Source organism: Orycteropus afer, unplaced genomic scaffold (assembly GCF_000298275.1).
Source record: "Orycteropus afer afer isolate SDZICR_OR568_19922 unplaced genomic scaffold, OryAfe1.0 scaffold00196, whole genome shotgun sequence".
In the NCBI taxonomy this organism is placed as follows: Eukaryota; Metazoa; Chordata; class Mammalia; order Tubulidentata; family Orycteropodidae; genus Orycteropus; species Orycteropus afer.
In genome coordinates, this window is record NW_006921783.1 from 5,742,149 (window position 1) to 5,765,182 (window position 23,034).

The 23,034-nt window shown below is 43.4% G+C and overlaps 1 protein-coding gene across 1 annotated transcript in view; it reads right to left on the bottom strand.

The window, feature by feature from the left end:
* HNF1B (HNF1 homeobox B) overlaps positions 1–23,034 on the bottom strand; it is a 61,859-nt gene that overhangs the window by 1,459 nt on the left and 37,366 nt on the right. The window contains exon 6 of the mRNA XM_042781916.1: positions 17,753–17,885. Within this exon, the coding sequence (XP_042637850.1) occupies positions 17,753–17,885 (133 nt within the window). The remainder of the gene's footprint in view (positions 1–17,752; positions 17,886–23,034) is intronic.

The following is a 23,034-nucleotide window of genomic DNA, read 5'->3' on the forward strand; positions in this document are numbered from 1 at the left end:
GCTGCAATTCATTTGAAGAGACAAGTTTCTTAGTCTTTTAAATTCTTTAGGCCTTGGTCAGAGTCCTCTGATACCCTTTGCCTCCTCTTCCTCCCTCTATCCACCCCCATCCTCTCAAGTCTCTTTACTTCCCACTATCAGCCTTTTTCCAATTTTCAGATTTTAGGTGGAGGAGAGAGAAAATGGCTAGTGACCTTGCAAGTTTCAATAGAAGAGCAAATAAGGAGGGCAGATAAGGAGACGCCAGCAAGATTCTATGACCTGTCATTAGGGATGGGCTTCCCAGCTATCAAATGTTTGCTCACATAATAAAATGGTGGCAGAGCCCTAAATGTTGTCAGAGGAACTAGAGTTATTTGCCCCCTTCAGAGTCTAAACACAAACATCTGATAAGGGGTGCACTGTAGTCCCTCAGAACTGGAGGCCCACACACCCAGCCCCACAGGGCCTTGCCCAGAGGATTTCTGAGTGATTATGAAGCCCTGTATCTGAAAGGTGTGGTAGCTGTGGGGACTGTAAGGACACCCTAATTCTTTGAGGATCCCTTACATAATGGTAATAGCTAACATTTATCATGGCCATACTCTGTGCCAGTACCATGGTAAGTGCTTTCCAAGCATCATAACAACTAATTCTTACATCATTCCTTTGAAGTAGGTAATTATTCCTTTACTTAACATATTTTGGAGCACCTAAGGAACTCTGGTGATGTAGTGGGTAAGGCATTTGGCTGATAACCAGAAGGTTGGTGGTTCAAACTCACCAGCTTCTCCATGGGAGGAAGAAGAGGCAATCTACTTCCATAAAGATTTACAGCTTTGGAGACCCAGTGGGAGTTGCTATGAGTTGGAATCGACTAGATGCAGTGGGTGGGTGGTAGGTACTATGTGCTTAGCACTTTTTTTTAGGCCCTGGAGATACAAATGTGAAAAAGATACTGTCCATGTCCTCATGAAGCTTATGTTCTATTGGGGGGTTTCGACAATAAATAAGTAAACAAAGATATATACATACACATGCACACAAATACAATTTTAGGTAGAAATAAGTACTCTTGTAGGAAAATAAGCATGGTAAGAAGTTAGGGTGAGTTGAGGGAAAAGTGCATAATTTAGAGAGGAGGACCAGGGAGGCCTCTTTGAAATGGTGATATTTGAGCAAAATGAAATGAAGGTACAATAAAATAATTACCAACAAAAAAGAGGGAGAGAGAAAAAAAAGAAATGAAGGAGCAAGCATGCAAAGATGCAAGTTTAGAGCGTTCCAACCAGAAGATACCTTAAATGCAAAAGCCTTGAGGTGGGGATTAGCCTGGTATGGCTGAAGCAATGAACCAGAGAGGAAAGGAATGAGGTAAGAATGGGGACATTGGCAACAGTGCAATTACACAAGGCCTTGTAGAATTTTATTTTGATTGTAATGGGAAGCTATTGGAAGGTTTTGAGCAGGGGAGTGATATGATTGATTTTTCTTTTTAAGAAATTATCCTGGTGGCTGTGTAGCAAACAGGCCCTAGCTGGATGAGAATGGAAGCAGGAGACAGTTAGTGGGCCACTGCAAGAGGTCAATGAGAGATAAAGTGGCCTGGGCTAGAGAGGTACTGATGGGAGTGAGGAGGAGGAGTTAGATTTAGGATGCATTTTGAAAGACCCTTAGCACAGCTTATTGATATACTGGATGTGGGATGTGGAGGAAAAAAACAAGAGTACTCTTAAGTTTCTCACCTAACAGCTGGTACCATTTGCTGAAATGGAGAAGCCCATGGAGGAAGCAGTCAGGGTACAGAAATTGGAGCAAAATGGAGAGTTCCTATTTTAGGCATGTTCTATTTGAGATGCTTATATATATCTAGGAGCTCTGGCGGCATAGTGCCTAAAGCGTTTGACTGCTAACCAGAAGGCTGATGGTTCAAACCCACCAGCCACTCCTTGGAAAGAAGACTATGCAATCTACTTCCACAGAGATACCACCTCAGAAACCCAAGTAGGGGTCACTATGAGTCAGAACTGACTTAATGGCAGTGAGGAGCCGTGGTAGAGCAATGGTTAAGTGCTTGGCTGCTGACCAAAACGTTAGCAGTTTGAACCCACCTAGTGGCTCCGTGGGAGAAAGACCTAGAAATCTGCTTTTGTAAAGATTATAGCCAGGAAACCCTATGAGTCAGTTCTACTCTGTCACATGGGGTCGCTGAGTTGAAATCGACTTGACAGTATCTAAGTGCAACAACAAGGAGTCCTGGTGGTTCAGGGGTTAAGTGCTTGGATGCTAACCAGAAGATGGAGAGGTGGGTAGTTTAAACTCATCAGCTGCTCAGCGGGAAGAAAGACATCTGCTCCATAAAGATTTATAGCCTTGGAACCCCTATGGGGGAGTTCTACTCTGTCCTATAGGGTTGCTATGAGTTGGAATCAACTCGATGGCAACGGGTTTGTTTTTGTTTGTAACAACAACATCTGCTACATTAGTGGGCATTCAGGGGAGAGGTCTGTACTGGAGACAGAATTTTAGGAGTCCTTGTTGTGCACGCTTGATCCAAAGCCATGGGATTAGAGGAGATCACCCATGAGTGAGTGTCAAAAAGGAGAGCCAAAGAATGAGCCCTGGGGCCTCCAACAAATACAGGATGGGAAAATGAGGTGTCACCTAAGGAGACTGAGAAGGAGGGGCCTTTGCAGTAGGAAGAGAACCAGGAATGAATAGTGTCCTAAAATTCAAGTGACAAAAGGAGGGAGTGATTGGCTGTGTCAAAAATAAAGATTGAAAAGCTATCATTGGATTTGATGGCATGGAGGTGTTAGTGAGCTGCACAAGAGAGGTTTCAGGGAGTGTGATGAGGATAAAACCCAGTCTGGAGTGGTCTCAAGAGAGAATCAAGGATGAGGAAGTGAAGATAGCAAGTATAAGTAACTCACTTCTATTTTTATGAACTTATGTTAGAGTAATTGCAGCTCTATTAATTAAAAATAATTACCATAATTAATTCTGATCTTGCAGATAAGGGAACTGAGGCCTAGAGAAAGTATAACCGACTTGCCTAGGGTCTCACAACTGCAAAACATGTTCTCTAAACCACATAGAAGATTACTTCCTGCAATCTTCTGAATGTAGCAACAAGGGGGAAATAAACATCCTTTGTCATTTAAAAACTCTTCCCAAAGCTCTAGAGACACTCATTGTTGCCAGAAAGGAAAGTCAAGTGTGACCCAACTTCCATGTACTAGATATTCCCTTTTGGACAAGCACTGAATGAAGGATTTTACAATTCTTATTGCATTTGGACCTTTCAACAATTCCATTATTCTTAGCTGTAAAGGTGAGGAAACTGAGGCTCAGAGAGGCTAAGACTCTTTCCTGAGATCATGCAGGTAGAAAGTGGTAGAATTTGAGCCTGAGTCTACCTAACTTCTAAGTCTGAGTTCCTAACCATCAGGCAATGCTGCCTCACCACCCAATAAAAAGGGTTGGGAGGAAGAGTAACAGCTGCAAGGGATTTATGACAAGGCTGCCTACCTCCCTCTTGTCAGCATCCTTGACTAGCGACTGCTCTGGGAGCTCTCTCTTGACCTCCCTATAAACTAGGAAGTGAAGCAGCAGCAGGTAGAGTTCAGTCTGCCCACACATGTTCTAGCTGAGGTCAGTGCTTGCTGCAGTCTGTGTTTCCAGACTGGGGAGAATTGTTTTTCAGGAGCTTAGCACAGCCCACTCAGATAGTAACTCGCTGGCACCCAAGGGTTGAGGTTGTTGTTGTTGTTATGTGCCGTCGAGTCAGCCCCAACTCATAGCGACCCCTCCTTGGGTTTCCGAGGCAGTATCACTACGGAAGTAGGATTGCCCAACCTTCCTTCCGAGGAGTGGCTGGTGGGTTTGAACCGCCAGCCGTCTGGTTAGCAGGCAAGTGTCTTAGCCACTATGCTACCAGAGCTCCCAAGGGTTGAGGAGGAGAGGGTAAAGGAGGAGCATGTGCTCTGGAAAGGACAGATGGGAGTAGCTGCAGGAAGATTCTGGACAAGAAGTCCCAGCCTAAGTTTCCTAAAAAATAATCCATGATCCCTCAAGGACACATCTGTCTTGACAACAAGAAGTATTGAGATCAGACAGATACAATTTCAAATCCTAGCTTTAGCCTTATGCCCATATAACTTTGGGTTATTATGGGGGCTTATAAATGGATAGGAAGAATTGTAAATTTGGAAGTTGTGTTGGTGAATATTTAGTATACATATTTTCACAATTTTAAAAAATTGGCTAGGAAGGCAAGAATTGTTAAAGGAGTTTAGTGTTTGCATTCAGAAGACTCAAGTCTGGAGCCCAGCTCCAGAAGTTGTCGTCCTTGTGACCTTGGCCAGATTCCTTCCCATCTCTGAACCAAGGCTACAAAGAGGTTAGAACATGACTGAAGGAAACAAGGGCAGCATACACATTACGTAGCAACCAAATCTCTTGCAAGTCAGCCACTCCTTGGAAGGAAGGTTGGGCAATCTATTTCCATAGTGTTATTGCCCCAGAAACCCACAGAGGGGTCTCTATGAGTTGGATCCTACTCAATGGCAGTGGGTTTTTGAGTTTGAGCAAACAGACAGGGGTCCTGATAGTACAGTGGTTAAAGTGCTTGGCTGTTAACCAAAAAGATAGTCAGTTTGAACCCATCAGCCACCCTGTGGGAGAAAGGTGTGGTAGTCTTCTTTTGTAAAGATATACAGCCTTGGAAACCCTGTGGGCAGCTCTAACTCTGTCCTACAGGGTTGTTATGAGTCAGAATTGACTCAACAGCAGTGGGTTTGTTTTGGTTTTAGGAAATAGGCAGCACTGCCCCATTCAAAAATGGCAGCTGAGCACATGCAAAGGAGTGCAGTTGGCCACCATCTTTGAGCAGGGCACTGCTTCCTGTTTCCTGCTGAGGTCAAAATCCAATACACAAGAGATTGCTTGATAGGTAACATATATTGCCCTTGTTTCCAACTGGTTGGCCCTACTGAGTGGAGGGTTGGCCAAGAAAGGTAAATAATTGGAAAAGCACCCAGAGTACTGGGAAGCATTTAAAATGTGTTAGTTCTGAATGCATTCATTCATTCATTCATTCATATTTATTGAAATCTACTGTAGCCTAAGGAGTTCTGGTGGTGTATAGTGGTTAAAGCATGGTATAGTGGTTTAAGCACTTGGCTGCTAACCAAAAGGTCTGTGGTTTGAACCCACCAGCCATGGTTCGAACCTACCAGCTGCAGTTCAAATCCACCAGCCCCTCCACAGGAGAGATGTTGTGGTTGACTGCTGTAAAGATTTATAGCCTTGGAAACCCTGTGGGGCAGTTCTACCCTGTTCTATAGGGTCACTATGAGTCAGAATCGACTCGATGGCAGTGGGAACCAAAGCTTAGGTATTTGGCTAGCACAAAAGTCTTGTTTACCTTGAAAAGCCCTTGAACTGTTTGTTTTTTTACTGGGTGAGAGGGTACCTGGTATCTGCAGGATAATGGGAAACAGTGATCTGGAGCCCAGGCCCAAGAGGTGAAATGAGCGTGAGAGATGGTTCTAATCCTGAGATTTTAATGTCAGAACTTCCTTAACCACATGTAGGTTGAGGATTGAGTTAAATGTTGAAGGAGTCAGTAGAAGGTAGGGGTGTCAACCATCTCCTAAAAGAATTACTAGAAAGGAGAAGGAACAGGTACCTATCATTTTGAATACTTGACTCTGTATCAGGCATTCTGTTAGACACTTTGAATATTCTGTGAGGTTGGAGTGAAAACCAGCTGCTGTCCATTTGACTCTGACTCATGACTCAATAGCTGATTTTTCACAAGTAGATTGCCAGGCCTTTCTTCTGAGGTGGTTCTAGGTAGACTTGAACATCCAATCTTTTGGTTAGCAACCAAGCATGTTTAACCATTTGTACCACCCAGGGACTGTGAGATAGGGGTGAGATGGGAGTCGGGGTGGTGGTGGAATTTTCCTAATTTATAAATGAAGAAACTGAGTCTTACAGTGGTCATGTAGCAGGGGATCAGTGGACCTGGGATTAGCTTAGGTCTATCTGCTTTTCCAACCATACTGAACTCTCAAAAACAAAGTTCACTGCTGTTGAATGGTTTCTGACTCATAACAACCCCTCCTTGGGTTTCCAAGGCAGTATCTCTACAGAAGTAGATGGCCCAGTCTTCCTTCTGAGGAGTGGCTGGTGGGTTTGAACTGCCAGCCTTCTAGTTAGCAGTCAAATGCCTTAGGCACTATGCCACTAGAGCTCCCTCCTACCATACTAAGTAGCTCTAAAGTAGCATTTCCATGGGTGCACCACACAGCCCTGTTCAGTGTGGACATTAGCACATGAAGGATTCTGAGAAGCCCTGCCAGGTGGTGCTTAACTTGCTCAGTCTAGCATTTTGCCCTACGTATTTGACCAGGGAATCCTCTCCTAGTCCCCCATATGCCTCTTTTAGAAAATAATCCTTTAAAACAAAGAAGAAAAGCAGAATTGCCACTGGGTCTCTTTAGGAGCTCACTTCTGATCTTTTGTTTTAGGAACAGTTTGTGAACTTTTCTCATCATGGATCCCTGTGCTGTCAGAAGGCACATTTTACTTGATTCTGCCTTTCCCATTTCCTCCTCCTCCTTCAGTCTATAGGAAGAAAATTTGCTGACTGGAATATAGTATGTTTATTAAGTATTAATTTTTACTCTTATTCCTGATCATTAATGACATAAGAAAAGCAGTTATCATGGGTATTTTAAAGATGGGTCTTGGAAGGCATGTATTGTTTAATAGAAAGAGTTCAGGATTTGGAATCAAATACTAAAGTGTGGAGGCCCAGCTCTAGAATTTATCATCTGTAAGCCTCAGTTTACTTCTTTGTACTTCTTAGGAAGTTATAATAAAGAGAAAATGATAAGATAATGTTCATGAGAAGTGTAAGTGATAAAAGTGCTACCTGAATACTTTTTATTCTTATTAAGTGTAATCAGCATCAACATCATCCCAGCCATTTCTATCATCGGACTCCTGAAGAGTCCAAGGACAAGAAGAAAGCTTCATGGTGGTTCTAGAGGGCTGCTCATGCACCTTCAAGGTCAGCTGGAAACTTTGTCCAGTGGAGGGGGGATATGCAGCATCTGAGGGAGCATTTTGAAGAATTTTGATTAAGAGACTATTTCCAGAATCCAGAGGACTTGTTTCAACAAGCAAGCATCAAAGTCAACTTGGGAAAGACAGGAATAATTACTCACAGGCCCGTCTAGGGCTCACCAAGCGGCAGATGGATTGATAAACCTTTCAAAGGGGAAGGTATTGCCAAAGAGGGTTGCTGCGCCTGGCTGCCCCCCTGATTGAGATTTGTGAGCACAGAGAAATGTTTTCCCTCCTCACTACAAAGACTGGGAAATTGCACAGGAGTCGAAGGGCAGGGTAATGGGGGGTTGTCCTTTCATCTTACACTGAGTGAGAGAAGAGTGGCAAAGCAGGTCCCACGCACCTCTCCCTCTACCCTCAATTCCAGAGCCCGCTGCCCAGGCCACGTGCATGTTTCAGCACCCAAGATGTGCCAGGTACCTAATCTACATGACCTCACTGAATCCTCAGAACCAGTAGATGTTACAGCTCTCATTTTACAAATGACAAAACAGAGACTCAGGGAGGTCAAGGTCATTAAGCAAGTGGTACAGACAGGAACAGAATCACCTGCTCGACTGCACCACAAGGCTGAAGAAGCTCTAAACAGGCTGGAAGATGGGGGCAAAGGAAAGAACAGAGAACCCCAGGCCCATGAAAGGACCTGCTCTGAGCTCACAGCAGTGGATGAGGTATGATTTGCAGTGCTCAGATGAAAAAAAAGGCCATCAAGAAGGTCAGACTCTACACAGAGCCCCTGACATGAAGTTCAAGGTTGTTGCCTATTTATCTAACCATAATTCCTAGTAATCAATAAAGGCCAAACAGTTCCCACACTGCACAGATCCCAGCCACTAAAAGACTCTATTGTGTTATTCTGGAATCATATCTGTGTTCAGACATCTTGTCCTGTTTTCTGACTCTTGGTGTCCCATTGCAGTCCAGCTGTCCAGGCTGCAGTAGTGAGTCTCACTGTTGACTACTCCACTGTCTCTATGTGAATGTGGGAACTATTTATTAACTGAAACAGTGACTAAACCTCTGGATTGCTCACTCTCACTGCAACCCAAAGTTGCTTCTAACTTTCTTAATGAAAACACCAAATGAGTGTAGCCCCCTAGAAAGCCCAGGCTGTTGACTAGGGAATCTCCATAGGTTGTCAGAATTGGAGCATCCCTGGAGCCTACAGCATCCTGGGTCCAACATGGGTCCTTGACTGGCAGAAAGAGCCTCAGGATCCCTGTGTCACTTTCTCCATTGACAAACTGGTATTAACTTGTGGAAAATCCTCTGGAGTCCCTCTTGCAAAAAGCAGGGAAGTCAATAAGAAGGATCTGACTCTTGAATCCTGGAAATACCTTTTCACATGGATCATCAAGCAATCCATCATGGTATACTTAATCACAATACATAAAGGTTTTGTGGAATCAAGTTTCCAGTCACCATCAGTCTTTATTTAGTGGTCTCATTGGGGAAATAGGGAGAGCTATAAGCCCCTTTAGCCTGGCCTACAGCGCATCTTCTTTGACCTGCGACTCTATGAGCTCCTTTAGCAAGTAATAGAGAAGGATCAAACTTAAGGCCACATCCATGCTTGCCACATCCTCTGCATATCAGCAGCCTTAGTCACAGCCCCATTCACCAGCCCCCATCCTGTGGACATTACCTGTTTACTGGAAGACATGTTGGTGAGCGTACTGATGCTGCTGGTATCTGTTACCACCATCGCAGATGGAAACCGGGAGGTGTGGGAATACTGGGGGGGTTCCTGCTTGTGCGCATACACTGGAGAGAGTGAAGACAAAATCAAGATGGAGATGGCACAGGCATGTGTGCAATTATAGACTCCCCTGTTCCACATCATAGCTCCCATTTTCCTGGGCAGATAAGAAGGGTGGTGGTGGTTATGTTTAGGAAGGCAGTATGGTGTGGTAAAAAGAATGGGCACATGTTTCAATCCTGGATCCACAATCAAGTTACTTCACTTCAGTTTCTTCATTGGTAAAATGGGAACAATATCTATCATAGGATTAGAAGAGATCAGTTTAGTACTTTGTACTAAATAAATAGTCTTGCACAGTACCTGGTATGTAGTGCTATTGGGGACCCTCCTGTTCCCTTCACTTTCAATAAAGTATTAGATGCCTGGGCATCAAAAAAAAGACCCCTGGTAGCACAGTCCTTAAAGTGCTTACCTGTTAACCCAAAGGTGGTGGTTCAAACCGACCAGCAACTCTACAGTGGAAAGATGAGGCAGTCTGCTTCTGTAAAGATTTATAGTCTTGGAAACCTTATAATGCAGTTCTGTTCTGCACTGTTTTTTTTTTTTTTTTTTTTTTTTTTTTTTTTTTTGGTTTTTTTGGTTAGGCATCAAACAAATGATCTTTAGGCAAATGTGGCTCATCTGAGATTTCAAACAAAAAAGCTCTACCAAATTCACTGCCAAAACTAAACTCACTGCCATCAGGTTGATTCCAATTCATAGTGACCCCATTGGGTTTCCAAGGCTGTAAATCTTTACGGAAGTAGACTGCCTCATCTTTCTTCTGGCTGGTGGGTTCAAACCACTGACCTTTTGGTTAGCAGCCAAATGCCTTAGCCACTATACCACCAAACCAAAACCAAAGCCCATTGCCATTGAGTCAATTCTGATTCATAGTGACCCCCATAGGATTTCCAAGGCTGCAAAGCTTTATAGAAGTAGATTGCCCCACATTCCTGCCATGGAGCAGCTGGTGGGCTTGACCAGCTGCAGTCAAATGCCTTACCCACTGTACCAACAGAGCTCCTTAAAAAGCTCTAAGTAACAAGGAGCTCTGATGGCATAGTGCCTAAGGCATTTGACTGCTAACAAGAAGGTTGGCAGTTCAAACCCACCAGCCACTCTGCAGAAGGATGACTGGGCAATCTACTTCTGTAAAGATTTACTGCCTCGGAAACTTTGTCAAAGGGGGTCACTATGAGTTGGAATCGACTCAATGGCAGTGAGTTTGGTTTTTTGGTTTAACTAACAAACATGAAGGAGCTGGCAGCATATGCTTACTGTTTCTGTTGTTCTAGTTTGCACTAAAATGACATCATAGCCTTATGGAGACAAAAGGGCACTTTTGTGGTTGTTTGGTGCCACTGAGTCAATTCCAACTCATAGTGACCAAACGTGACAGAGTAGAACTGCCCTAAAGAGTTTTCTAGGGTGCAATCTTTATGGGGACAGATTGCCAGATCTTTCTCCCTCACAGACACTGGGTAGGTTTGAACCACCAACCTTTCAGTTAGCAGTTAGCAGCCTTGTGCTTAACCGTTTACCGTTGTACCACCAGGGCTCCTTAAAAGGAGACTGTTGTTGTTGTTATATGCCGTCGAGTCGACCCCAACTCATAGCGACCCCTCCTTGGGTTTCTGAGGCAGTATCACTACGGAAGTAGGATTGCCCAACCTTCCTTCTAAGGAGTGGCTGGTGGGTTTGAACCGCCAGCCTTCTGGTTAGCAGTCAAGTGCCATAGGCTATGCTACCAGGCACTATGCTAAAAGGAGACTAGATTAATATAAACCTCCAGAGACATGTGACTTTTTTTTTTTTTTTTTAATTTTTCCGGTACTTGTTCACCAAGTCTGGACCTTTTGACTCATGCTAGTTATCCATAAAATTCATGTAAATTCTAGGTCATATGACACACTAATGAAAACACATGGGTGCTTGGTCATGAGGGAGGGACTAGCCTACTCTCAGAACATGGAGCCTACAAGGTGTCCCCTAAGCAAGGAAAGGGAGTGAAGGTCACTGCTTGCTGCCCAGGCTTGCCCTTCCTGTGCAGGGAGGCTGGTTTTTTTAAGCCAGGGTCCCCATAATGCATCTCTTTGTAACTAGTTAGGCTTGCTGGGCCCTAGCTGTCCACAGGCTGCTGGTGACCACTCTCTGACTGTCCCACCAAAACCTGACCACCCAGAAGCCTGCCCAGTTGAGGGGGTGGGGGAAAGTAGAGAATACATGGCCAGGCTCTGGGGAGAAGAGGAATGGGGCACATGTAGTCTTAGACTCTGCTACAGGCTGTGGCAGATTTTTAGAAGCCACAAAAATGTGATTGGAATGCGAGATGGTGCTCAGAAACCAGCTCCACAGGCCTGAGTAGGGATTGAGCCCTGGGGATAGAAGAGCACTGAACCTGGCTGTTCTCCCTCAGACCCGCAGCTCTGCCTGAGGCAGCCAGGGGAGACACCATGCTGCCTGCTGGGCCATGTGGCTTCCTGGCTCTGCTGCATGAGGGGCCGCTGGTAAGGGCTGGGCAGCTGCTGGGAGAACTGGACAGGCTGCAGGGCTGCCAGACTGCCAGCCACACTCCTCATCCCTGCCTTCTCAACCTAAACAAACCAGATTCACTGCCATCGAGTCGATTCTGACTCATAGTGATCCCCTTTGGGTTTCTGAGGCGTTAAATCTTTACGGAAATAGATTGCCCAGTCTTCCTTCTGCAGAGTGGCTGGTGGGTTTGAACCACCAACCTTTTGGTTAGCAGTCAAATGCCTTAGGCACTATGCCACCAGAGCTCCTTGTCCCTGTCTTCTAGGAGTCCTTTAATAAAAAATCACTTGTGTTTTACAATTTTATGTGGGCAAAACAGTTTACAACCTACTTTTATTTCATCATAATGGCCCCTAAAGAATGTTTTATTTCATTTTCATATGAACCTGCATATTATTATCATTTTTTATTACCACTCAAATGCATATTATTACCATTTTATGGATGAAGAAACAGACTCAGAGCAGCTGAGTAACTTGCCAATGATTACGTAGCTGGTAGAGGAGCCCTGGTGGTGTGATGGTTAAGCAGTAGGCTGCTGACTGAAAGATCAACAGTTGGAACCTACCAGAGTCTCCATGGGAGAAAAGACCTGGTGATCTGTCCCCTAAAGATTATAACCTAGGAAACCCTATGGGGCAGTTCTACTCTGTCCTATTGGGTCACTGTGAATAGGAATAGATTTGACCACAAACAACACGTAAGTGTCAGATCCAGGATTTCAGTCCAGGTCTGTCTGACTCCAGGACTAGCGTTCTATTCCAGCAATTTCTCTAATGTTCTTTTGGTACTATGCCTGAAGTAGGGAAGCATCCTCTCCACCCAAACCAAACTAAACCCACTGCCATGGAGTTGATTCTGACTCTTAGTGACCCCCATTGGGTTTCAAAGGCTGTAAATCTCATCTTTCTCCCCCAGAGCAGCTGGTGGGTTTGAACCTCTGACCTACTGGTTAGCATACAAATGCCTTACCCACTGTACTACCAGTGCTCCTTATCCTTTCCACCATGCCTCCCCAAACTCAGAGGCCAGGACCGATAGCTAGAGAACTGGGGGTCTGAGGGGCAGAGCTATCAGGACCAGAGGTTGATGGGAAATAATGGGTTGAAAAGTAGATTTAAGGCGGGGGTAGATATTGGATATGGGAAGTAGCCTGGGGTGGGGAGTAGGTAATAGAAACTCTAATCTTTGTCTAGCATGGCACATGGGTTGTACTTTCCACCTCTGTTCATGAGTTCTTGATTAGGGTGTGTAAGTTAGAGGGCATGGGGACGTTGGAAGATTCTTCTATTTTAGGGAAGGAAAACAGGTTTCAAATTACATGCCAATCCTTATTTGGTAATAGTTGTATGGACTTTTTTATTGAGAGTTGACCTTAGAGCAACAAGTTGGGAAAGGGTGCTATGGTTGATTGGTGGTTTCTTCCATGGGTGCTGGAATGGGAAATTATGGCATGTATTCCACATATATGCTATCTTTGCTCTTTGTGTCCAACTCCCATTTATACATAGGCCTAAGTTGTCCTCTTCCACCTTTCTCCTTGGGAATCTTGGTAATAGAGAATGGACTAGAAAAAATACAGCAATATATAAGAGTCATGCCTGAGAAATTGTCTTGGTTGGTAGTAGTTAGGGAAAAGTGACCAAACCAATAAGCTTCCAAGACAGTTCAGAACAAGAGAGGGAAGCAGGGTTGTGGCAGGCCCTGCATACTGTCCTCCCCCAACATGCCTGTGTTCTTACTGTGTGAGTTCTGCAGCTGAGTCACGGTGGCCATGAAGGGCTGCTGGGCCATGTGGCTTCCCGGGCTCTGCTGCATGAGGGACTGCTGGTGAGGGCTGTGCAGCTGCTGGGAGAACTGGACGGGCTGCAGGGCTGCCAAGCTGCCAGCCACACTGTTGATGACAGGGACGCTCTGTGCTTGGGAGGTGTTGAGGCCTGTGGGAGCAAGAGGGAAAGATTAGGATGGCTTCTGGGATAAGGAAGGTGCTCTGGTGGTGCAGTGGTTAAGGCGTTTGGCTGCTAACCAAAAGGTTGGTTTGAACCTACCAGCTGCTCCATGAAAGAAAGATGAGGCGGTCTGCTTCCATAAAGATTACAGCCTTGATAACCCAATGGGGGGTTGCTCTGAGTCAGAATTAACTTGACAGCAGTGAGTGTGATTTTGGTTTGGTCTGGGATAAGGAGAGGCGAGAGGATGGGAACACAGTCATCAACTGAGCTCCTGCTATGTGCCAGGCTCTGGGCTGAGCCTGTTACATAAGAGATTGCATGGAAATCGATTTTATACACAAAGAAACTAAGGTTTACAGACATTTCAGTGACTTGCTTAAATCCTACAGTGAATTGTGGATGGAGACAGATTTTAAACAGGTCCAATTAAAGCCTGAAAGTCTCCCAAAGTCATCCTATAACGTACCAAACTTACCAGAGCCCCAGAAAATCTGATTTTACTTGCCTATTCCGTGCTGGGCTCTCTGAGAGAGGATTGCCCCAGTGCCTGTGGGGCAAAATTAAAGTTGTCTGTTCAAGAGATTTGTGGCCCAGGTCTGTCTGTCCAGCAGAGGGCAGAGGTGTTCAGGGACCCACATTCTGACTGAAATCAAAATAACCCAGAAGTCCTGAAGCCTGTATGAAGCCTGAAGACCCTCACTTAATGGTCTGTGCAAAGACCCTGACTTCAAATGCCTACTCTGTTTCTGTAGCAGAAAGGGAAAAAACACTGGAAGTCAGCCATCTTTCTACTGATGAATTGAGTATATTCTTTTCTAGCAGCACAGGGTATGTGGCATCAAAAGGACCAGGTGCTGAAAACAGGAAGTAGTAAATTAAAGGTTGGCGCTTGTCAATTATAGTGGGTCTAGCCATCTTTCTGTTCTGAGGGTATCAAGGCCTACATGGCTACCATATCTATATTCTGAGACTTCCTCAGAACCGGAGCCAGCACTGTTAGCATTGGGTCCCCTAGTACCCACCCTCCATTTACTCCCTGGGCAAGACTCTGGGGAAGACAAATGAGGCAGAGTGGGAGTAGGGACAAGAGGATTAGGAGGAAAGATACCCCAAACTCTTTCCTGGAGTCAGGGTTTCTTTGATCTTGCTTTTGGGAGGTGGGGGGAAAACGGGGGCAAAGAAGGAAGTGCAGAAAAAGGTCTATTTTAGGTAAATGCATCAGAGACACCTAGAGAGCTTTCCTGAACAGAAGAATTCAAAGGAGGTTCATGGGAAGTCGTCAATGGAGATAGCACAAAGCCCTCAACAATTGTCTACTGGGAGCTTTAGCTGATACGGTTATCAGAAACCTAAAAGGCAAGACCTCTGAGTAGGAGTGAAGGGAGAATAATCCCCCTCCTGGCTCTCCTGGGTGGGGGTGGGGGCCCAGTATTCTCTGATCACCACTGGAATAACACTATCATCAACTCTCCAGGGAGCTCAGCTTCTCTCAACCCAGGGTCTCACCTGATACCCTGGTCTCCTGTTTCCCCCATGGGTTTGATCTTTTTCCAGGAGCCCACTGCTGCTGCTCTTTTGGGGAACTGTGCTCCGGAAAGCAAATTATCCTGGTTTAGAGTGGATGACATTTGAGGGCACCAGTCTGAAACCTGCCTATGCCTCAGAGTCATCTGAAAAAGTTCTTGCAGAAATATACATTCCTGGGCCCTACCCAAGTCTTAATGAGTCAGAATCTTTAGAGGTGGGGCCCAGGAATTTTATTTTCAACACATTCTGTGATCCCAGTATGCCTCAGTTCCAGGATGGAGAACTATTGATGTCATTCTAGTTTCCACAGTATTCCTCTTGGTCTTTTATCTGTTTTCGGGGCACTGTTGTTGTTATCTTAGTTGTCATCAACTAGGCTCCAACTCATAGCAACCTCACGTACAACAGAACACAGTGTTGCCCAGTCCTGAGCCGTCTTCATGATTGTTGTTGTGCTCGAGTCCAGTGTTGCAGCCAGTCTGCATTTTGGGTGCCTTCCAACCAAGGGAGCTCATCTTCTAGCACTATATCAGACAACAGTCTGTAGTGATTGATAGGGTCTTCATTGGCTAATGAAGTAGATCACCAGTCTGGAAACTCTGACGAAACCTGCCCACCATGTGACCCTGCTGGTATTTGAAATACTGGTGGCATACATTCCAGCATCACAGCAATATATAAGTCACCACAGTACAACAGGCTGGCCAACAAATGGTCTGGCACTAGTTCCTGCTTAATAAGTGGGCCATGAAGAAGAAGTATGCTGTCTATCTAATAGATGAGTGAAGAATGGGGAATTGGTACAGCCAAGAAGTATGTCATATTTGTCATGAGCCTCTACAGTCCTGAGGCAGGGCCCATGTATCACTAGAATCTGAGTTGGCTCAATGAGAATGGTTGCAGCCAAATTTTCATCCTGCCACTTCATAGAATGGGACCACAGTGTCTTTGTAAAGTTTTCTAGTGCTCTTCCCCATTCCCCATTCTTCATGCCAAATATACACACACACACACACCCCTTCAAAGGTCAATATACACTCTGGCATTGCCCATCTGCAGTACGAGATTAAGATCACTGAGAAGGTAGAGAAATATGAAATATGGATGGAAAAAATTAAGATGAACAAAATGGAAAAAATTAAGATGAACAAAATGGAAAAATATGAAATAGTCCAGGGAAAAGGATAGTTCAGATCATACTTTAAAACATACATAATTGTGTCAGCCAAGGCTTGAGGTGGCTGTAAATAAGGTAAGTGGGTTTGCTTGTGTTTCATTTTGGTTGAAAAAGTAAAGGAGTGGGATATCTTATCCATCAGTCTTTTAATCAAATCTTGTAGAAGGCAAGCAAGCTGGTATCCTAGCTCATTGTCAATCCAAACCCTGGTATTAATATGGTTATTCCTGGAGAGTTCCAATGAAAAAGCTGTGATTTTTTTTTTCCATGTTGTGAGTCCTCTAAAGGCGTCTCCATTTCCATTTTCCCTTCAGAAAAATAGATTCAGAGTGTCAGTTTCCAAGCAGCTGAGGATAGAGTGAGAGCTATACATGCTCACTGAATAAATTTGTATTGAGTACCTTCTATGGGCCAAGCCCTGTTCTGCCCTCAGAGGGCACATAAGACATCTGTTCAGAAGTGATCAGAGTTCCTAACCTGGCTAGAGCTGATTTTAGGGAGAGAAGAGACAAGGAAAGAAAAAGGCAGGAACAAAATAAAGAGGTTGTCAACATGAGTGATAGACACAAGGAAGGCTAAAAGAACAATGAGACAATACAAGACTGAAGGAAAGAGATGAACAAAGTGCCACACTTACATCTCCCTCACATGTTTTAGAAATACTGTCAAGGGTCATTCTAAGAAACCATGAGTTGGCCTGAGCTGTCACAAGAAAGCTGAACATATGCTGAACACTCATCACCATTCAGACTCTTCAAGAGACATCCACAGTGACAGCCTGCTTCATCCTTCCCGTGCCCTGAAATGCCCATGTGTGACAGCGCACAGACTTGCCACGGAATATGAGCTCTCAGAGCTGGGAGGAGTCAGCCCATTTCCTTGTGTTCAGACATGTGTGTAAACAATCTGTTTCTCCTTAAAGCTCTCAAGGCTTAGAGATGCTGTGTTCCTTCTCAATGTTTTCACCACTCATAAAGAGGTCTTCCTTATGACCATGCAAAATTCCCCATTTAGAAGGAAGTCCATGTCTTGCTCCATCTTTAGCAAAAAAAAAAATCTCCTAGGAAACTTGCTAAATATTTGGGTATAGGAACGAATACTAGTTAGAAGTATAAGCTGCAATATTATACGTATTCATATTCATGCCTTATAGTTTTAGAAGTCTATATATACTGTCATTGATTACCTCAACAACCCATATATAGATGAAGAAATTGAACCTAATAAAGATTAAGTGGGGAGCTCTGGTGGCAGAGTGCCTAAGGCATTTGACTGCTAACTAGAAGGCTGGCGGTTCAAACCCACCAGCTACTCCTCAGAAGGAAGACTGGGTAATCTACTTCTGTAGAGATACCACCTCAGGAACCCAAAGAGGGGTCACTATGAGTCAGATTCGACTTGACAGCAGTGAGATTTTTTTTTTTTTTTTTTTTAAAAAAGATTAAGTGGTTAAATCAAGGATGCATAGCTGGTAAGCTATGACCAGTGTTCAAATCTATTCCATAGTTTTTTCTTATTTTAGGCTAAACAATCCAAATATTGTTGAGATAGATAAGAAACTAAAGAAATTAAATCAAATCTACCAGTTGTGGGTGAGTTTCAAGCAAGTCTTCTATAGTCTTTTTCAAAATCACAGTGACCTACTTCCCATTCCTCTTCTTGACCCCCAGGTTTCTGAACAAGAAAAGAGCTTACTTTGTGCAATGGCCATGACTCCAGAGAGGGGGGTCATGATGAGGTTTTGAGATTGCTGGGGATTATGGTGGGACAGGCTGTGGATATTCGTCAAGGTGCTGACAGGGGGCAAACCTCCTCCTGAGACTGAGATCTGCTGGAGAGAAAAACAAGAGTGTCATGAGCAGAATTTGAACTGCAAAAGACAGTTTCCAAAATGACATGACTTAACAATTCCTTGGCACAGCTACTCAGCATTGACTCATTCATTCATTCGGTCAGTCACTCAGTAACAACTATTAAGCACCTACTGTGGGATAGGCACTGTTCTAGGTGCTGAAGATATAGCAGTAAGTAAAATAGACAATGATACCTGACTTCATGGTGCTCATATTTGTTGACTATCATTGAGTTACTGATCTGCTTCAGAATTCTTCTACATGTACATTATATGGTTGTCACTTGCTCATGTTAGATGTATCCTCTGTTTTGCTCTTTGCCTTTATATTACTAGGGCTAAAGACACACATGATTGCTAAAATAACTGAAGAAATACTCTGGGAATTCCAAGTGAGAGAAGATTAAGGACAATGCATAGAAGCTCTCACTATGTGTTCCTTGTATATTAACTCACAAACCTCACCACAATTCCATACCTCACAGGGGGATACTACTGTCATTCTCATTTTATAGATGAGACACTTGAGGCTCAGAGTAGGTTATGTATCTTGTCTAAGATCCCATAAGTAGTAACTAGTACAAGTGCAATTCAAATTCATGGAAGTCTAACTCCAGAACCCAAATTCTTACCTATTATAGGGGACCCCCACTTATGATAATCCAGCTAATATTAGGTTTCTTTCCTTGTTCCAAATCCTTACTACACATGAAAAAAAAAATGTTAAAAAGCTAATGTTGCAATAATAATGCTACTGAACATATCTTAGACTCCAGTCATTCCCATTTGGTTTTACCACTATATATATATATATGTGTATATATATATATATATATGTATATATATGTATATATATATGTATATATATGTATATATATGTATATATATATATATATTCATAATTACTTTGATGTTTAATAAGTTGTTTTTTTTTTAATTGTGCTTTAGGTACAAATTTACAGAGCAGAGTTTGTTTTACATTCAACATTTCATGTACATTTTGTTTCACTCCCCAATTACCATCCCCAACCCTAACCCCCCTCCTCCTTTCCCTTCGCAGTAAACCACCACTGCCCCGTGCCCCTCACAGTTAGACACTCCTGTGTGTCCTGCATTTCCTCCATGCGAATGTTGCCCTTCTGGTGTCCTGTGGTCGATCACTCCAAGGGATGCATCTCCATAGAGTATGTGGGTGCGTCACCTTGGGTTGAGTGGTCTGTGTGTACATCTTGTTTACTACTGGGCTGAGAGCCAGCCCCTGGGAGTGAGTTTTATTCCAGGCTAGAAGGGTATCCCAGGGCCATAGTATTGGAGGTCCCCCAGACTCCATCTAACCAGTAATTCTGGTCATTATTGTGTTTTTGGATTTTCCTCCTACTTTATCCAGGATCTCCAGATTTGATCCTTTCCCAAGTGGTTGGCATTTGTAGCCAGGAACCATCTAGTTCTTCTGGTCTTGAGGTCCATCATGTCCTAGGGCTGATTGCTTCCAAATGCTCTTGGTTTTTTGCACTCTTTTTTGCTTCTGACAATAGGAGACCATTGGCTGCATCTTAGATGGTCGCTTGAAAGCTTTTAAGACCCCAGTCGCAACTCACCAATGTGGAACAAGATTTTTATGTATTTTGTTGTGCCAATTGAGTCTGGTGTCCCCCAGTACTATGGTCCTGAGTCAGTAGATCCATTGGATCTCTCTTCCACAGTGTCTGGCTCTCTGTGAGGGATTGCTCTATGTCTGTCTTCTGTTGTTTCTGTAAGGATTGTGGGTATTTTGTATCACTGGTATCTGTGCAAGATAAGCCTCAGATGAATCTATCCTCTGTCTAGAGTATAATTTTATTCACTGGACCCCATCTGATCTACTCAGATGATTATGTGTTTATCTGTAGTCTGGTATTTGCAGTATTGTAGACATACTGGTATTATATTTGGAACATACCTTGGGCTCCAGTCACTCCCATTCTGTTTTACCACTATATTTTAATGACAGATTAGTATAGGAAAGCTACTGATTTTTGTAAATTTACTCCATACATGCTCACTTCACTAAATTCTTTTATTTATTCTGAATAGCGTCTTTTCCTCATTGATTCTTTTCATTTTGGCAAGTGTATAATTGCATTACATGCATATGATGCTAATAAGGTCTCTTCCTTGCTAGAACTAATATGTTACATATCCTATTGCATTGATTAGAACTTTCTGAATAGTATTAAACAATAATAACTATAATAATGCTTGTTTTCGTCTGTTATAAAAATGCTTTTAATGTTTCCCTATTAATTATAAAAAACCAAAACCAAACTCACTGCAATCGAGTCAGATCCTACTCATAGTGACCCTTCCTTGGGTTTCCAAAGTGGTATCACTATAGAAGTAGATTGCTCAACCTTCCTTCTGAGGAGTGGCTGGTGGGTTTGAACTGCCAGCCTTCTGGTTAGCAGTCAAATGCCTTAGGCACAATGCCACCAGAGGTGTTTATTAATTTTATAATTAATTCTACACATGCATACACTTAATATTTTTCATGACAAAGTAGTCTACTATTTACAGTTTTTAGATAATTAAAAAATATATTATTAGGAAAGGACTATCCCCTTCATCCTTCATTTTGAACTGACCTAGATACTCCTGATGGCATTAGGAATCCTGGGAGGTGCTTTAGGGTTAGGGTACATCAGATATCTAAGACACTCAGCGTCCCTTCTTCAATTTTTCTTACCCAGAGCTCTGCAAATTATAGATCTTACACCAGCACCCAGGGAAGACGGTATCTCCCACCCAGCCCTTCTGGTCAACTCTAGAGCTTCCAAAGTTAATTTGAAAAGGAAATAAAGAAAAAAAACTGATTTGTTTGTGTTTTTAAAATTGAACATCAAGAAATAAGCTAGAGGTCACATGATAAAAAAGGAATTCCAACCGCATCAAACAAGAAAGAACCAGCCTGTTTGCTGGACTTGTTTTTCAAAATGTCAAAGTCATTTAAAAAAATCAGTAATCTACCCTCGAACTGAATCCTTTAGGTAATGTGGAGAAAGTCAAGAAAGTGACAGTAATCTCTGTCATTAGATGTTCAATTTTAATGATGAAAGCTGAATGTAGATATCAATGATAAAAACAAATATGTAAGGCTTTAGAGTTTGTAAGGTGTTTTCACTGATTGTCACCATAGAAAATATCACAGATAGTGCAGGCATTACTACTGCCTCCACGTTACAGGTTAAGACACTGATTCTCAGAAAAATTGAGACTTACTCTATGCTACTTGATTACTAAATGAAGAAGCCAGAATTTAAGCCCAGGTCTGCTGTGTTTGGGAGCCAAGCCACCTCAGTCAAGTTACTTCCCACTCTAAAATGCAACCAATATTTCTATTCATGTCCAAGACTGATGAAGCCAGGAACCTGTCAAGAATATCCATGGTGATCCTCACATGACAACTCAGAGAGCTCTATTGATATGAATAGCTGTCCCTTATAGGCCCTTGACTATGCTAAGTGCTTTAGAGGTCTACAATCTATGAGGTTGGTGTTAGTATCCCTGTTTTGAAGACAAGAAAACTGATGTTTAGAGAAGGTAAGAAATGTGCTCAGGAGGTAGAGTTGGCATCAAAAGTAGGCTATCTGTCTCAAAGCCTGAGCTTTTTACCACTGTTGTTGTTGTTGTTGTTATGTGCCATCGAATCAAACCAGACTCATAGCGACCCCTCCTTGGGTTTCCAAGGCAGTATCACTACGGAAGTAGAATTGCCCAACCTTCCTTCCGAGGAGTGGCTGGTGGGTTTGAACTGCCAGCCATCTGGTTAGCAGGCAAGTGTCTTAGCCACTATGCTACCAGAGCTCCCCTTTTTACCACTAGGATATACTATTTTGATTCTGTGAAAGTATCCAGTATATACTTACTTAAAAAAGATTTTAACAAGGTTCAGCAAGCACAGACTACAACCCTAAACCTGGCCAGCTTTTGGTCAATACATGCCATTTGCACATGGGAATGAGGATCACACAGTGCAACACAGAACTCAAGTGGATCAGCACTATTTCCAAAACGAGTCCCTAGAGGAAGATTTCTAAAGGCTGTCCCACTGAAAGTCAGCCAGAGGGATGGTCATTCCTATTACAGCATTACAGGGCTTACCTGAAGAACAGCAGAGCTACAATCAATTTTCACAGCAACACTATGATGTATATGCACTTTTACCCCCCATTTTACAGATGAGGGAACTGAGGTTAAACAATTTGTCCATCCTTTGGTGGTAAATGACAGAGGCTTCCTTGTCTGCAGTCCTTTTTAACTACACCCCAACTCTTGTCTTGGTGGGCCGAGATCTGTCATGTACTTGTTATACATTAACAGAGAATGGATTCTTGAATTTGAGCATCCAGTGATGGTGACACAACATAAGAGCCAAGATTCTGGAGACAAGTGAAAAGCTAGTCCTTGCAGATAAGCTTCCAGGTGTTTGCTAACGTCGAGGTACTGCTGCTTGGTCAATCATCAATCCAGTAATTTACTGCTTTGTTAGGGCACTACTGAGCAGAACAGGAAGAAAAAAAATATGTCTGTGGGCTGAGTTTGGAATAGCCCTGGCCTGAGTGAAGCAGCTTACCTCTTAGGAGGAAGGGCAGGAGAGCTCAAAGGGAAATCCCAAGGACCATCAAACAATAAGAGCTGAGACTTAGAAGATTTTATCCACTGAAAAATCAAGACTTCTTCCACAAGGCCCCATATTCCAGGGAAGCCTGGTTAATCCTTAGCCTTAACTTGTTTGGGTCTCAAAGTGACTGGAAAAATCATAAGGACTTGTCTATGACCTTGCATGGCAACTGACACACTTGTGCTTCATAAAGAATAACCTTTCTTCAGATGAGGGGAGGGCAGTGGTGCTACAAAGTGCCTCTGGGAGTGCCCTTTCACTTTCGTCTACAGAGACCACTGCCAGAGAGAGCAGCTCAGGCCCTCTGAAACTAGAGCTGACTGGGACAGACCTCTCCCTCAGAAACCACGTATTGTTTTTCCTCTAGGGAGCTAGGGACTCAATCACCTATGACTCACCATCCCTGTGTTGCCTACACAGCACACACGTCAAGGTCTAAAATGGCATCTGCTTTCCCTCTGCCCTCCC